This window comes from Oryzias latipes, chromosome 5 (assembly GCF_053564925.1).
Source record: "Oryzias latipes strain Hd-rR chromosome 5, Olatipes_Hd-rR_3.1".
NCBI classification, from domain to species: Eukaryota; Metazoa; Chordata; class Actinopteri; order Beloniformes; family Adrianichthyidae; genus Oryzias; species Oryzias latipes.
This window is the reverse complement of record NC_136241.1, coordinates 34,388,073-34,403,825: the sequence shown is the minus strand read 5'-3', so window position 1 is coordinate 34,403,825 and position 15,753 is coordinate 34,388,073. Positions and strand designations below refer to the sequence as shown.

The 15,753-nt window shown below is 40.7% G+C and overlaps 1 protein-coding gene and 1 long non-coding RNA gene across 2 annotated transcripts in view; one reads left to right on the top strand and one right to left on the bottom strand.

Moving 5' to 3' along the window:
• igsf21a (immunoglobin superfamily, member 21a) overlaps positions 1–15,753 on the top strand; it is a 262,207-nt gene that overhangs the window by 123,621 nt on the left and 122,833 nt on the right. Inside the window, exon 3 of the mRNA XM_078947780.1 lies at positions 5,550–5,671. Within this exon, the coding sequence (XP_078803906.1) occupies positions 5,550–5,671 (122 nt within the window). The remainder of the gene's footprint in view (positions 1–5,549; positions 5,672–15,753) is intronic.
• Positions 12,771–14,381, bottom strand: LOC111947480 (uncharacterized). The gene is made up of 3 exons (XR_002873330.2): positions 14,174–14,381; positions 13,920–14,076; positions 12,771–12,909 (listed from the first exon to the last, which is right to left on the bottom strand). It is a non-coding gene; the product is annotated as an uncharacterized LOC111947480 (long non-coding RNA).

Sequence of the window (15,753 nt, the reverse complement as noted above, 5' to 3'; positions counted from 1 at the left end):
GATTTATTTCAGGGGGGTTTCCGGGTCAGTGTTCATTAAGAGGTGAAGTGATTACAGAGCGATTGATATGGACAGGGTGTCATGGAAAAGAAGGCCAAAATATTGCCTGTGGGCCTGGGGGTATCCAAAAGAAAATGTGATATCTGCAGCATCCAGAAGATCTTTCAGGGGAATAAAAGATGCACTCTTAATGCTGGGATTAGCTCGACTGTAAAAAAATAAATAAAATAAAATAAAAAAGCAGACTACTGGAAAAAGATGATCTGCTGAACAGCCCTGCAGCCCAGAGCAGAGTTCAGAACACATTTGCATCAACTTACGAGTCTTTTAATGCTAAAGTGAAGCTCAATGCATTTAAAAAGACGCTAAGAGAGCTATATTGTATGGTAACTGCAAATCACTCTTTCCATTTATGTAAGCTCCGTCAAACGCCGATTTATTTCATGGCTTGAAAAGTGGGCTGCTCTAATTATTTTTGAACTTCTGCAGAATTGTTGTACCCTTCAGCTCAACAACTCTCTTTACATTTCTTAGGAAAATAGCATTTCAGTTTAAATTTAACGTCTGCAAAATTCTCTTTTTATTCATAAATCTTATATTGGGTTTTTTCAATCTATATATTCCATAAAGAGTTTGTAGTAAACCGGTTATGTCTTCAGACATTCAGTTTCTCAGGTTAGGATGGACTTTCCTTAGAAGAAGAGTTTTTTTCAGCTGTGAATTTATCTTATGGATAAAGTTTACAGATATTAGTTTTTATCTCTTTCTCCTGTTCAAATGTCTGTGTTTAGCTGCAAAGTTTCTGTTTTCATTAAAAATTTCAACAGTTTAACTTTTAATTGTAAATGTCAGTGATTGATTGGTTGGTTGGTTGATTTAGTTAATTTAAGCATTAATTGTGGACAACACAAGGAAAATAATCACAGATTGATGGAAGGGGCTGTTCTTCACTTTGTGATGTCACAATGTGAGAACCCGCTCGTTTTCGTGGATTGGGAGGGGGTGGCGCTCAGAGAGCAGCTGTTTAAAGGAATGCTCAGAAATGCATGAATGGATCAAAAAAACACTTTGGGGTTGTTTTTTTCTGAAGAATGAACATTATATAAAATAGTTAAAAGTTGATTTTGTATGATATACTGTGGGTCCTTTTAATGGTAACATCGAAATAAAAAACACACCAGCTTTTTTTTGTATTGCTGTCAAAGGAAACGTCTCTTAAAAAGGGCTTTCAGATCCTCAGACATCACTTCCATCTTTCAAATGTGGGATAAACTCATAATGACAGTAATTTTCTGGCTGTTGATGAATGTTTAATTGTAAATTGACATCAGGGATTCTGCTGTAAGAACCCCCAAAAACTGGATTAACGTTTGAATGAGTCCATATTTTGTTGTTTTAAATGTAATACTGTTAACAACCCAGACATCTTTGTGGAAGATGGTAAAAATAAAAAGATTTGTATTCTATAATTATTAATTACAAAAGAAAATGAGGTGACAGAAAAGTTCTAAGATTTACATCCTGTAATTAAAAAATCAAATAAACTTAAATCTACTGCCAAGCTCTGGGAACTAAAGATTTAAATATTTATCAACCAAAACTTCTTATAGGAATGTTCAAGGAAAGTAAAAATTTGATTTAGGTTCACATTAAAGAAATGAGTGTATACAGAAAGCTTTACAAGATTATACAATAAAGCCTTAGCAACAAATGTAATTCAAAACAAGATTACTGACATTGTTGCAGGCTTGTGAAATGATCAATTTACATCTTTTTTTTATGAATTATTCTAGAACTGGAGTTAACACACAAAAACGTTTAAACGTGGGTTTTTGGCAGTCAGCATGCTCACAAACCCTCCTTTATGAATTATTACCAAGCATAGTAATGTGATGGGAAAACCAAGTACGTTAATCATGTGGTAGTACTCTGTACATAAATCAGAAGTACATTTCATGTCACCTTATGCTGCTTAGAAATGATTTTAAGTGAAATATGAAAACATTACACATTTTCTTGAAGTAGGGAGGAGCTGAGTTTTATAAATAATGTCTTAAAAGCTGCACAGTTAATTAGGTTTGATGCATAAACGATCAAACTTAATTGTGAACATTACATAAAGCTCAAAGGTTTCATGTTAGCACATGTGTGATGCCACAAGAGCTTACTTTAAACATGAATTTCTGCGAAACTGTACAGTTTTTTTATGCATTTGAGGACAAATAAAAAACAAAAATGTCACCTCATCTAATGTTATAGTAATTCAGTCAGCACTGAAAGTTCTGAATCCACTTCTGCAGCTGGAGACACGGCTGTGCCATGACCTTCTCAGTTTGACCCAGTACAAACCTGTACATGAAGAAAAAGAAGAGCAGAGCTGCTGACCTGTTCCCAGGTCTGATACGTGGACAACACCTGAGTCAAGATTAAGATCCCAGAACTGATCTCTTGTGCCTCGTTTCCACTGGGTGGTCCGGTCCGGTCCGGTCCTGTCTGATATTTTAAGCGGTTCAATTATAAAATGGACCCATTAGCCGGACCACACCGTACCATATTTGGGCCTCTGTTGGTTGTAGGTCCATAGAAAAATGGAACGGACCGGTTAGGGCGGAGCTACTGCTGAAACCTGCTAATTGGCTGAAGGTCATGATGACAAAGAATGAGCTGATGGACGACGTCCATTGTTTTTGTTGTTAGCTTCACCCCGCACGCCCCATGATGGTCCTTCTTTGAGTTGACCTGAATTGCCTAAACCATTCGAAACCGGACCGTACTGGACCGGACCATACCGCTCAGTGGAAACGAGGGATTAGTGCCGTACTTAAGAACTGAGAAAACTGCTTTGAGAAGAAGTAAAACGTGCTAAAAATAATAGATCGACTCCAGCTAACTGCTTTTTTTCAACCTAGTACTTTGATGGAATCATCCGGAATAAATGAGAATTCATTGACATTTTCTTGAGTACGGAAATGTTGTCTTGATATAATGACATAATTACTTGGTTATCTCTGTAATAATAAAGCGTGGTCACTCAGGTTGCGTAGGGTGCATGTCTTTGTTATCATATGTAGTAATGCAGTACAAAAGGGCAGCCTTTAGCGGTGACATCATGCTGTGTGAATGGTACTTACCTGCTGGGACCTGAGGTGATGTCCACAGAAACCAGGGCTGTAATTGCAGTGGTGGCTTAAAGCTGGCTGGTCTGAAGGAAGAATTTTCAAACAAAGCTTTGCTTTTAGCGGCTGACATTTACCTGCTGCTTTTGCCTGCTCTGTCAGTCAAAGGGGGTTTTCACTTGGACGTCTGAACTCTATACCAGAATAGGGTTTTACAGCACAAACTTCACAAACAACACAGACAAAACTTTCCATCTTCTATTCCTGATGCTTTTTGTCCTTTTTTAAAGTTGCCAAAGTTCAGAAGCTCAGAAGTGGGGACAGGATAATTGAAAAAGCACAAAAGAAACAGAAATGTTGTCATTTTAGGAGTTCAGTTCAACCTTCACTTGGTTAAATATACATCGACAAAGCCAATCTACCTAGATGGAACCAAAGTAACTAAAGTACAGAGTATCACAGATGTTCTGTGTTACAAATAGAACCAAAAAATAAAAAATGTAAACATGCTTTACTGCATTGGACTGCAAAAAATTCTGCCTCACACTCAAAGGCCTGATTATTATGATCAGTCATGTTGCTATGGTTACAGTTGGATGGAATGGCAGCAACTACGATCTTTGAGACAAACGTAGAAGAACTGAGGGTCAGTTTGTGTTGCCTTTTCTGTGCAGACTTCGCTTCCTTTTTTCTGAAACCTTTGTTCAGCATTTGGTGTTAAAAGTATCTGAATGTGTTTGTTTCATTTTCAGAGTGTCTAAAACATGACCAGTGACAAAAACCTGGTGAGCCCACCGAACAACAAAAGTGTTAGGGAGCACAGCAGAGCTGAGAAACACTGCGATTAAAGAAGCACGAGGTTCAGACAGATTCACTCCCATCTTCCCCTTTGTACTTCCTGGACCTGAGAAAATCACATGATTTGGCTGCAAAAAGTATTTTTCAGTGGCAGAGAAAAGCAACACATTACAGATCATGAAGGTAACATCTAAAGCTTTAGTCCCAACTGCCCTTAGGGGTGGATACAGCCCATCTGTGGGTGAAAAATGGTCAAACCTGTACAGGTCTGACCTATACCTCCTTAAATCTGCCACTCCTGCGCCCTGACTGTTAGAAATGAGAAATATTTGACAATTAGTGTGTAGTTTGCGTGGACACACGGTCAGTTAAGAGCCAGTAGTCGCACCTTACTAGCAAGTGTGGCATGAGGACACTATATGCCAGCATCACCTGTACATCATAAGTGCATGTAACTTCCATTATCCTTACAAATACTTCACAATATGATGTACGACAATGGTATGTTCCACTTTCATGACATCCCCTAAACATGAGACTCAGGGGAACTACGTGAAACTCCTGGGTTCCCCTTAAGATGCAGCCGCCCTTCTATACAACCCTCGACAGACCCGTACCACCCAAAAACCCACAGAAGCTGTGCGTGTGACCCAGGCTTTACATATGCGTCAATAATCTGCATTCTGAAGGAGATAAAGGAAGCAGTAGAGAACTCTTCCAGTTTGATCTCGACAGCCTCTTGGTTCGTATCATCAGGATCTCTCCACACGAAGAGAAAGTTTAGATGCACCAAACTCAGAAGGGAGGAGCCAAAAGTTGTCTGCCTTCCTCAGAGGTGGGAGGTTATTTGAGTTAGGCCAGATTCAAGAGGAATAATTGCTTGTTTGTGTGAAAATAGTTTCACTTTGTCTCCTCTGTGTGTCTAAAACAGACAAATCCTGAAATGGCGTGACATTGTTTACCTGCTGGAGGGATTGGATTGGATCAGAATGACAGCGTCTTCACAAGCAAATGGAGGAAAGATCCTCAGACTCAGCAACAATTTTCTTCTTCAAAGCAGTATTAGTGACTCCATTAAAATGCTGTCATTCCCTTTCCTTTATGGCTGCCGGTTGCTTCTGAAGAGAGGAGAAATCACAGCCATTCAAATTCTGAGGGATTCTAATCCTGCTGTGACTATTAAACAGGAAAGATCTACTCCGTGGCTTACCCTGCCTCCAAAAAAAAACAACAAATAAGAGAGACCGGTGTTTTGAGCCTCCTAACCGAAAGCCTCTGCAGTATCTCAGGCATGTCATTCGACGAGCAAAGGAATAGACTCCTGTCACACACAGAAGGCTGCGCCACGTCAGTCCTCGTTAGGATTAAACTGCGAGCATGAGCACAGACCTGCAGGCACCTGAGCGACCGACTCTGCGATGTTATCATGTCAGCAGCTTTTAAATCCTTCATTCCACCCATTATTAGGAATGACTTTATCACAGATCAATAAGGTAATTGCCTGCAGAAGTGCAGACGACACTTCAGGCAATTACTGCACTTGTGTAGGTATACAACAAAGGTTGGACTCGGGATTCAAAAGACTGTTTGATCCACGATTAGGGGAATCACCTTGATTTTCTTTTTGCTTTGCAGGTGACAGATGGAGGTACCATCAAGCAGAAAATATTCACGTATGATGCAATGTTTAATACCAACTACTCACATATGGAGGACTACCGCAAACGTGAAGACTTGGTGTACCAGTCAACCGTCCGGTAAGCTAAAATCAATTTCAATCAATGCTCTCTCAAAAAGACATGTATGGGAAGGGTTGTTTATTTATTTATTTTTTTTGAGACAATTTTCTTTTATATAAAAACAAACCAGATATTCATGTATGAACCAATGAACTGTAGTTCAGAGCCTTCACTCCTCTGGTGCTGATCAGGCAAGACCACGATGATAGGATCAGGAATGGGTCGGAGTATTATTGCTGTAAGACAGAAGGATACGGAAAACTGAGTACTAACATGTGGCCTTATGCTTTTTCAAACCAGAGATGCACAGTTAGCAGGAAGCAATGGCCATACCATCGGTTAAGGCTTAGTCCCAGCCGTCCTAATGGAATTTTCATGTTTTCAACCACCTCAGAGCCTGTCCATGCGTGCAGCATTTGTGCGTGGTCAATAAGCGACTGGTGCGCTCACCTTACTGACGACTAGAGAGTAGCGTAAGGACACCGCATGAGAGCATCACCCATACATCGTAACCAACTTCATTTATCCTTATGAATACTTCACGATACATTTATCACACGTGCAACAATGGTACTTTCCATTATTATGATGTACCTTGCAGATACACTTGCTCTCCTGCCTACAACCCTTCACAGACCCGGGCAACCCAAAAACCCACAGCACCCGTTTGGTTGCATGTGACTAAGGCATAAGCTAAACACGCAGAGAATCTCTGATTTTTGTAGACATTTACTTGAACATAGTATGTAAACTGAGCTGCAGTTGGATGAGCATCATTAGACACTTATTGGCGTGATTATAGTGCATTCTGGGACCAAACAACATGGCTGGGAACCCAAATCTTTCTCTTTGCCATTTTTTCAACTCTACTTTATTCAACTGCACATGTTAGGATGTGAGGGTGCAGCAATACAGCGGATGTGCCCGGCATGAATTACACCTTCAATTGCTAACGAGAAAACGTCACAACGTCCATTTCTCTGGAATCATTCCACTTCTGTCATTTTCTTTTATGTTTTCTTCAAGCAATTTTTCTCTGTCTTTGTAATTTCATCTTATGCATTTGGCCCTTTTTTCTTTCTGTTTTCATATTTTCATGTGATGTGACTGCCCAGCTGAAGATGATTTATCTGGACAATCCCACTGTCCCTTTGGGAGAGTCGGCATCATCTCGATGGGATGGCATATTTTCTTAGACACATACAAACATGGGAAAATGAGTCCACACCGAAGCAGAAGAGACGAGCTTCCAGTCACTGAGTCACATAGGAGCCATCAGACGCCATACCTGTGCATGAATCGGAATCCGCCCGATGGCGTAGTCAACCCCACACAGATGCAGACAGCAGTCAAGAAAAAACATCTATAACTTGGAATATCAAATTAATTTAAGGCCAACAAGAAACAAAAAACATTTCTGTTGACTCAAAGAAGACTAAAAAGTCATACTGTTCTTCTTTATGTGCAGCAAATAAAACCCTTATTTTTAAATGCATGTTTTTGATAAGCATGTATCATGCTCCATTATATTTTTGTTATTTAACTGCAAGTCTCAAGGATATTCTTCTTTCGTTTGTGATCTGGCTTTGAATTATTTGTTGTTTTGTTAAAGGCATCGATTTTGATGCTGGAGCGCCTCGTTTTGTTCAAACAGATGATTATTTTTCAAATAAATGATTGTTTTTATCTTTCAAAATATAAATTAGTTTATGTAAACAAACCCCCCCCCCCAAAAAAAACCCCACACATTTTCAGATATGAAACTGCAGTTCTGAAGGATCACTAAATTTGAATCAAAAACTTGAGATTTGTTATAATTCTTTTATTGAAAGAACATTTATTTTGTATTAAATTGATTACAGTCATCAAGGACACATGCTATTTAGATTGATATGTGAGTTTTTTTTTATTTTATTTAACGCAGTAGATGCATAAGTGTTGGTGTATTTGCAGCCTAGCAAAAATGTTAAAGACGATGCATTTAGTATCAGTGAAATACTAGCCTGAAGCAACTGTTTTCCTTTTTACCTTATCTGCCCACAGAATCATCTTTTTCCCTTTTAAAAATGATCTTTCAATTACAAACTTCTTAAATACCAAAGTTCTTTTGTGGTCTAAATCTGCACAGAAAGCATCCTCCCCACAGAAACGGGAACATTTCAGCTTTCAGGGAGCTGCTTTGGACTGGAACCGCCAGTCTGCGGTAATGGACCGTTGGCATTACTGTCCCAGCATTTGTTGGAATATTTTGAACACTAAATGAAGAAATCCAATTCCCCCTGACAGGTTTACAGACTCTGATGCAGCCAAACAAAAGTTCCTGTTCAAGCTGCCTTCACTTAAGAAAAAAACAGGGTTTGTGTTGAACTCAATTTTCTTACATTGTTGAAGCTATTCTGATTTGTAGCTTATATAAGAAAATCTTCTTTCTCTTTCGGCTTTTCCCATCAGGGGTCGCCACAGCGAATCATCCTTTTCCACCTCACTCTATCATGGACATCTTCTACCCTAACATTAGCCAACTTCATGTCCTCTGTTAAGACATCCATGTATCTCCTCTTTGGCCGTCCTCTTGCCCTCCTGCCAGGCAGCTCCATCTCCAACATCCTTCTACCAATATATCCACTATCCCTCCTCAGAACATGTACAAACCATCTCAGTCTGGCTTCTCTGACTTTGTCGCTAACACAGGCAACATGAGCCGTCCCTCTGATGTACTCGTTCCTTATCCTGTCTAACCTGGTCACTCCTAAGGAGAACCTCAACATCTTCATCTCCGCTACCTCCATCTCAGCCTCTTGTCTCTGTCTCACTGCTACCGTCTCTAACCCATAGAGCAGAGCTGGTCTCACCACTGTCTTGTACACCTTTCCTTTGAGTCTTGCTGACACTCTTCTGTCACACAACACTCCTGACACTTTCCTCCAACCGCTCCAACCTGCCTGCACTCGCCTCTTCACCTCTTTTCCACACTCCCCATCACACTGAACTGTTGACCCCAAGTACTTAAACTCCTGCACCTTCTTCACCTCAGTCCCCTGTAACCTAACGCTTCTACCTTGATCCCTCTCGTTCAGACACATGTATTCTGTCTTACTACGACTGACCTTCATGCCTCTTCTTTCCAGAGCAAACCTCCACCTCTCTAGCTGTTCCTCCACCTGCTCTCTACTCTCACTGCAAATTACAATGTCATCCGCAAACATCATTGTCCAGGGAGATTCCTGTCTTACCTCGTCTGTCAGCCTGTCCATCAGCATAGCAAACAAAAATGGACTCAAAGCTGATCCTTGGTGTAGTCCCACCTCCACCTTGAACTCCTCTGTCTTACCTACAGCACATCTCACCACCGTCATACTTCTCTCATACATGTTCTGAACTACTCTGACATACTTCTCTGCCACTCCAGACGACCTCATACAGTACCACAGCTCCTCCCTCGGCACCCTGTCATACGCTTTCTCTAAATCTACGAACACACAATGCAGCTCCTTCTGACCATCTCTGTACTTTTCCATCAACATTCTCAAAGCAAAAATGGCATCAGTGGTGCTCTTACGGGGCATGAAACCATACTGCTGCTCACAAATCTCCACCTCTTTCCTAAGCCTGGCTTCCACTACTCTTTCCCACAGCTTCATTGTGTGGCTCATCAACTTTATTCCTCTATAGTTGCTGCAGTTCTGCGTGTCACCCTTGTTCTTAAAGATCGGAACCAGAACGCTTCTCCTCCATTCCTCAGGCATCTTCTCACTCTCTAAAATCCTATTGAACAACCTCGTTAGAAATTCCACTGCTGTCTCTCCTAAGCACTTCCATACCTCCACAGGTAGGTCATCAGGACCAACGGCCTTTCCGCTCTTCATCCTTTTCAGAGCCTTCCTAACCTCATCCTTTCCAATCTCTGCTACTTCCTGCTCCACAACAACCACATCTTCCTCCCTTCTTTCCCTGTCATTTTCCTCGTTCATCAGCTCCTCAAAATACTCCTTCCATCTTTTCTGTACACTCTCCTGGGTTGTTAGCACCTTTCCGTCTCTGTCCTTAATCACCCTTATCTGTTGCACGTCCTTCCCATCTCTGTCTCTCTGTCTGGCTAGTCTGTACAAGTCCTTCTCTCCTTCCTTTGTGTCTAGCCTGTCATATAGCTCATCGTAAGCTTTCTGTTTGGCCTTTGCCACCTCTCTCTTCACTCTACGCTGCGCTTCCTTGTACTCCTGTCTACCTTCCTCAGTCCTTTCTACATCCCACTTCTTTTTAGCCAACCTCTTCCTCTGGACGCATTCCTGTACTTCCTCATTCCACCACCAAGTCTCTTTACCGTCTTTCCTCTTTCCAGATGACACACCTAGCACCGTCCTACCTGTTTCCCTGATAATTTCTGCTGTAGTTTCCCAGTCATCTGGAAGCTCATCCTGACCACCCAGAACCTGTCTCAACTTCTGCCTAAATTCCTCACAAGTTTCTTCATTCTGTAGCTTCCACCACTTGGTCTTCTTTTCTGTTTTCCCTCTCTTCTTCTTCCTGACCTCCAGAGTCATCTTACACACCACCATGCGGTGCTGTCTGGCTACACTCTCTCCTACCACCACTTTGCAGTCATTAACCTCTCTCAAATGACCTCGTCTACATAGGATGTAGTCCACCTGAGTACTCCTACCTCCACTTCTGTATGTCAGTCTATGTTCCTCTCTCTTCTGGAAGTAAGTGTTGACTACAGCCATTTCCATCCTCTTTGCAAAGTCCACCACCATCTGTCCCTCCAGATTCCTTTCCTTCACACCAAACCTGCCCATCACCTCCTCATCACCTCTGTTGCCCTCACCAACATGCCCATTAAAGTCTGCTCCAATAACAACTCTCTCTCCTCTGGGGAAACTCTGTATGACCTCATCCAACTCACTCCAGAATCTCTCCTTCACTTCTAACTCACAGCCAACCTGTGGCGCATACCCACTGACTACATTCACCATCACCCCTTCAATTTCTAACTTTAGGCTCATCATCCTGTCTGAGACTCTTTTCACCTCTAGAACACTGTTTACAAACTCCCCCTTCAGAATCACTCCTACCCCGTTTCTCTTCCTATCAACACCATGATAGAACAGTTTGTATCCTCCTCCAATACTACGTGCCTTGCTGCCCTTCCACCTTGTCTCCTGCACACACAGTCCATCTACCTTCCTTCTCTCCATCATGTCTGCCAGCTCTCTGCCTTTCCCTGTCATTGTGCCAACGTTAAGAGTCCCTATTCTCAAACCTATGTTCCTGCCTTTTCCCTTCTCTCTCTGGCCACGGACCCTTCTGCCTCCCCTCCTTCTTCGACCAACAGTAGTCAAATTTCCACCGACACCCTGTAGGTTAACAGCATCGGTGGCGGTCGTTGTTAACCCGGGCCTCGACCGATCCAGTATGTCTCAAGTGTTGTGGATGATTCGCATAGTTATTTTGGCATTTTTTACGCCGGATGCCCTTCCTGACGCAACCCTCTCTATTTATCCGGGCTTGGGACCGGCACAGAAGTAACTGGCTTGCAACCCCTGTGGCTAGATTAGCTTATATAAGAAAATAAGAAATAAAAATAAAATAATATTGCCGAAAATAAAATAAATTTTGTAAATCTTAGTGGCATTTTAAAAAGTAGACATTTGATTTAAAATTTCCAAAGAAATATTTGTAATCATTCCAAATACCAATTTTTGCGAGTATTATGTTTGATCATTGCTTCAGTTCTATTTATTTACTGCTCTGTGATTATTCCCATTGACTGTATATGAGAACTGAACTTAGAGACTCCGCCCCCCTGGCGTTCCAAACAGGAAGTGGCTCCAAGAAACCCAAATCCCACAGACTTCTACAGAGAAGTAAACAGCTGTTACTCAGTCATTCTATTGGTCAGAAGAAGCATTCTTTTTTTTTTTTTTTAATTCTTGATAATCTTAATATTTTTTATTATATTTTTGTGGATTTAAGTTAAAAAGTGACCAATCAGATGACTAAATGAAAGCAGGTGGAGCCTGTTGGCCCCCACATCCAACGTTGAAAACATTTGACAGATTTTGTGTACTCTGCTTTCAAATGGTAGGGGGCTCACTCTTTTTTGTGGTTGCCATAGTAACGTTGACAATCACTGCTCACTGACATCATCCCATAGGAAAAATCTGTTGCTCATATGTTGCTTGATCTCGTCTCTTGAGATCAGTTTGAGCGTCTCATATTCGTATCATTCTGTGATCATTTGCTTCTTAACTCTTGCTCCTAAGGGTCCCTTAGGAGCAAGAGTTAAGCTATAATGAGAAAAGACATCACTGAGACAAATGAGGTTGAGTTGAGACAACTGTTAGAGCAATAATTAAGAAGTGGGAGAGACGAACCTAAGACGTTCATGAGACAAATCTGAGAAGAATGAGTCCTAAAAGAGATCTCATCATTGTCTGTCTGATGTCTCTATCATGTCTTAATCATTTCTCTTAAATGTCTTACCAAAGCCGTTAATGAGAATGATATTTGAGATGTATTTGAGAAAGAAAAGAGAAGTTATTTTTATAGCAGTGGTATCCAATCCTGGTCCTCAAGGGCCACCATCCAGTAGGGTTTAGATGTTTCTTTGCTCCCCAGATGTGAATCAACAGGTGATTAACCACCTCCTGCAGAACTTGAGGAGGCAATTCAACCACTGCAGTAGATCTGTTGGAGCAGGAAAACAGCTAAAACATCCATAACAGTGACCTTCAAGGACCAGGATGGGAGACCACTGATATACAGTAACAGTAAAAACAATACTAGAAATGTAAATGCTTTACACTTTATTTGGGCAGCACCATCATCAGTACAGCATTTGAATTGTGGTAGCAGTATTAAACACTTTTTAAAATATTAAATGCATTAAGTACATGAACTGTGGCGTACTAAATGTGGCTGACATGATGGTAAAGAAAACTTCCATATTTTAAACAACAAACACACTGACATCACTGCTGAGGTACAAAAAAACAAGATTATGTAACCACATAAAAAAGTACCTGATAAAAACATTCTCCTAAACTTGCAGCCTACCAAATCCATGGACCAATTTGAGAACCAAATTAAGATAAAAAATAAGAAAAAAGATGGAAGAGAAACCAGTCCGCATACTGTAGATCATAGCAGTGGCCTTAGAACCTGCTCTGCCCTACATTTGTTGACAACGGCTTTCTTGAGCTTGGTCTCTTCAATTTGTTCCCAACCAGGTAGAGTGGCACATCTCAGGACATAAGCTGTAAGACAAGAACATTAAAATCTGGCATGAACAAATTGATAATAGACCGCACATAACAAACAAAGATAACACTTCAAGCTAGAAGCAAACTGTAGTTTTATAAAAGCAGCTGCATAATGCTACCATAAGATTACGTTTCTGTCATCCCTAAAAGCAGCCACACGTCGCTTGAGAGGACATCTGTTTCAGTTAAAAGAATTGAAATGCAGCATACTATGGGCATTAACTATTTAACAAATAAGGTTCAAATCTGTTTCATTTCATTTTTCATGATACAGTCCAGATCAAACATTTAAGAAATGATCAAGTCACATTTGCATGGTTGGCTCTTAACAAGGGAAAAATAATAACCATGTCTTAATTGGGACGCTGAGGGCTGATCGTGTCAGACAGCAAACTGTGGAATAAGATATTTCAACGAATATATATTATGGTATCATTAAGAATTTTGTGGTCAATATTTTTTGGATTGTTCAGAATATTTCCATTAGTTTTTTAAATTAGAGCACTTTGGCTTAGGTCTTTGTTCTGTTTGAGACTGAAGAATTATCCCTTAGTGGTACAAAAGTAAAGGTTGGAAAAAAGTCTGTTATACTTGGAAAACTTCATAAAGCCACCCTTTAAATTGTATTTTATTTCTTTTAATGTGACACAATCTTACTATTTAAATCAAATTACCCCAAAATAAGGATTTTCAAAGCTAAATTTTAGGTTAGCCAGGGCTGCTCATTCCTGGTCCTTGGGATCCATCACCCTGACTGTTTTCCAGATCCCCAAGCCCTGCTAGCTGTTGATCAGCTCAACCAGATGTCTCCACATACTGATTGAATGAACACACCTGGTCCAGGTAATCAGCTGGAAATCAGGCAGGCTGGTAGATCTCAAGGACCAGGGATGAGCAGCCCTGAGTTAGATTAATACAAGATTAATAAGAATAATTAACTGCAGGTCATGATTAACTAACCACACCCAAAAATGAATCGCATGACAGCACTCATAAATATGTACCTTTGCAGAAACTCCAGGGTTGAAGCCAGCTCAGTTGGATAATGACGGTTAAAGCAGAAGTAGCTTCTGAACATCAGGCACAGTGCTGCAATGTTGTTGTGTACGATGGAGCGGTCCCAACTCAGCATGAACCTCCTTGGGGAAAAGAAAGACTGTCCTAAAGACAGAACAATGGATGAAGTAAACATGTCACTCATGTACAGTGTACAAAGACAAAACCTTTAGAATAATTTAACACTGGAAACTTTACTTACCACATACAATAACAGTTGGAGTCAACGGCACCTGCTGCAGCTGGACCTCGTCTGCATCTTCTACAAGAACATGGCATCCTCCTCAAAGTAGCAGAGCAGAAGAAAGAGCATCTCTTTAACATCTCATCTCTTCTGAGCAGCCACTCTGCTCTCCCCGCATCATCTGCAGCCTTTTAGAGTTTGGAAAAACGTCTTGCTTTCATCATTTCTGCAACAAGAGTGCAAACCATTTCTTTCCTTAGTCTTGGGCCAGGTCTCTTTCCAAAGACTGCACAAATTCCTCAAAAAACTTACTCCATGGAATTTCAAAGCTGTCCTCCCAGTCAATGTATGTACAGTCCTCGGCTTCTAGAAGATGTGGATGACGAACTCCTCGGTGACTATAACAAAAGTGATGATGATTGTGTTGGTGAGGTCTCAACAGATGACGATGTGCTGTTCTCTGGCGTTTGGTCTGCAACAAAAAACAAACAAACAGTATAAGTGTATTAAGTTTACACTGTACTGTCAGTGTGTTACCCATTCACATTCATATCCACTTCCGTGCATTACAAAAACTCATTTGTAATGTTTGAGACTCACATTTCAATTTCCAGAGAGCAAGACGTTTCCGGGCTTGAACAGGTCTCAAAGCTGGCAGCAAGTCAGCCTCTTCTATGAATCGTAGATCCTCATACAACTCCATTTATTCCAATGGACTGCAAGTGTTCTTCCAGGATGTCTTTTGTGGCTCTGGTAGGACCTCCATAATGGCAGTGTGGAGGAACATGGGTTCTGATTCACTCATTTTCACGTGTATTTAGATCACCTTGAATCAGAGAGGGGAAAAAAACATCATGTACACACATTTTATACAGCACAAAGTAAGATCTGGAAAGGTTTTTAAATATGATTTATGATTCACTAAAATCCTCGTACATATCAGTGTTGACATTTGTTGGCTTAGCTACATCTGTGCTCTCTAAACATCTTCACCACTGACAGAGGGCTGAGAACATGTTTCCCTAATATGCATACTTACATTTTCAGATTATGCTTTCTAGACATGTGAGCAGTTAATGATGACTTTATTTAAACACATGTCCATAACCAGTTTCAAAAGATGGCATGCCAGGCCAAACGTCTGCAAGATGATCTTTTAAACAAGATAAAAGCTTTTTACAGCGTAAAAATTGAACATACAGTGAAACTGCACATTTTGAAGTTTGGAATAATGGAAATGGTCTGTGGTGTCGTCACACTGTGAATGGGATGAACCCTGCAGACCCTTAACTGAAGAGCAAAATGTCTTCCAACAGTTACTTAGCACTCACGCGTTTGGAAAAATATCGAGGCTCATTCTGTAAACTCTGCACTGCAAATAACTCTTCAATGTCTCTATTTTTTATTACAAAAAGCACAAGTAAACCTTTGTAAAAAGTAATAATTACTTATACAGCCAAAGCCACCGCGAGTAGCCCAGACGTCTGCATTAGTGGCGGAGCTAGCTTAAAACACCTTTAGCATTCAACTGAGTTCAGAGTTGGAGGGAAGAAATCGCAAACTTACCGTGCAAACTTCAAAGATTTTACTTGAATCTT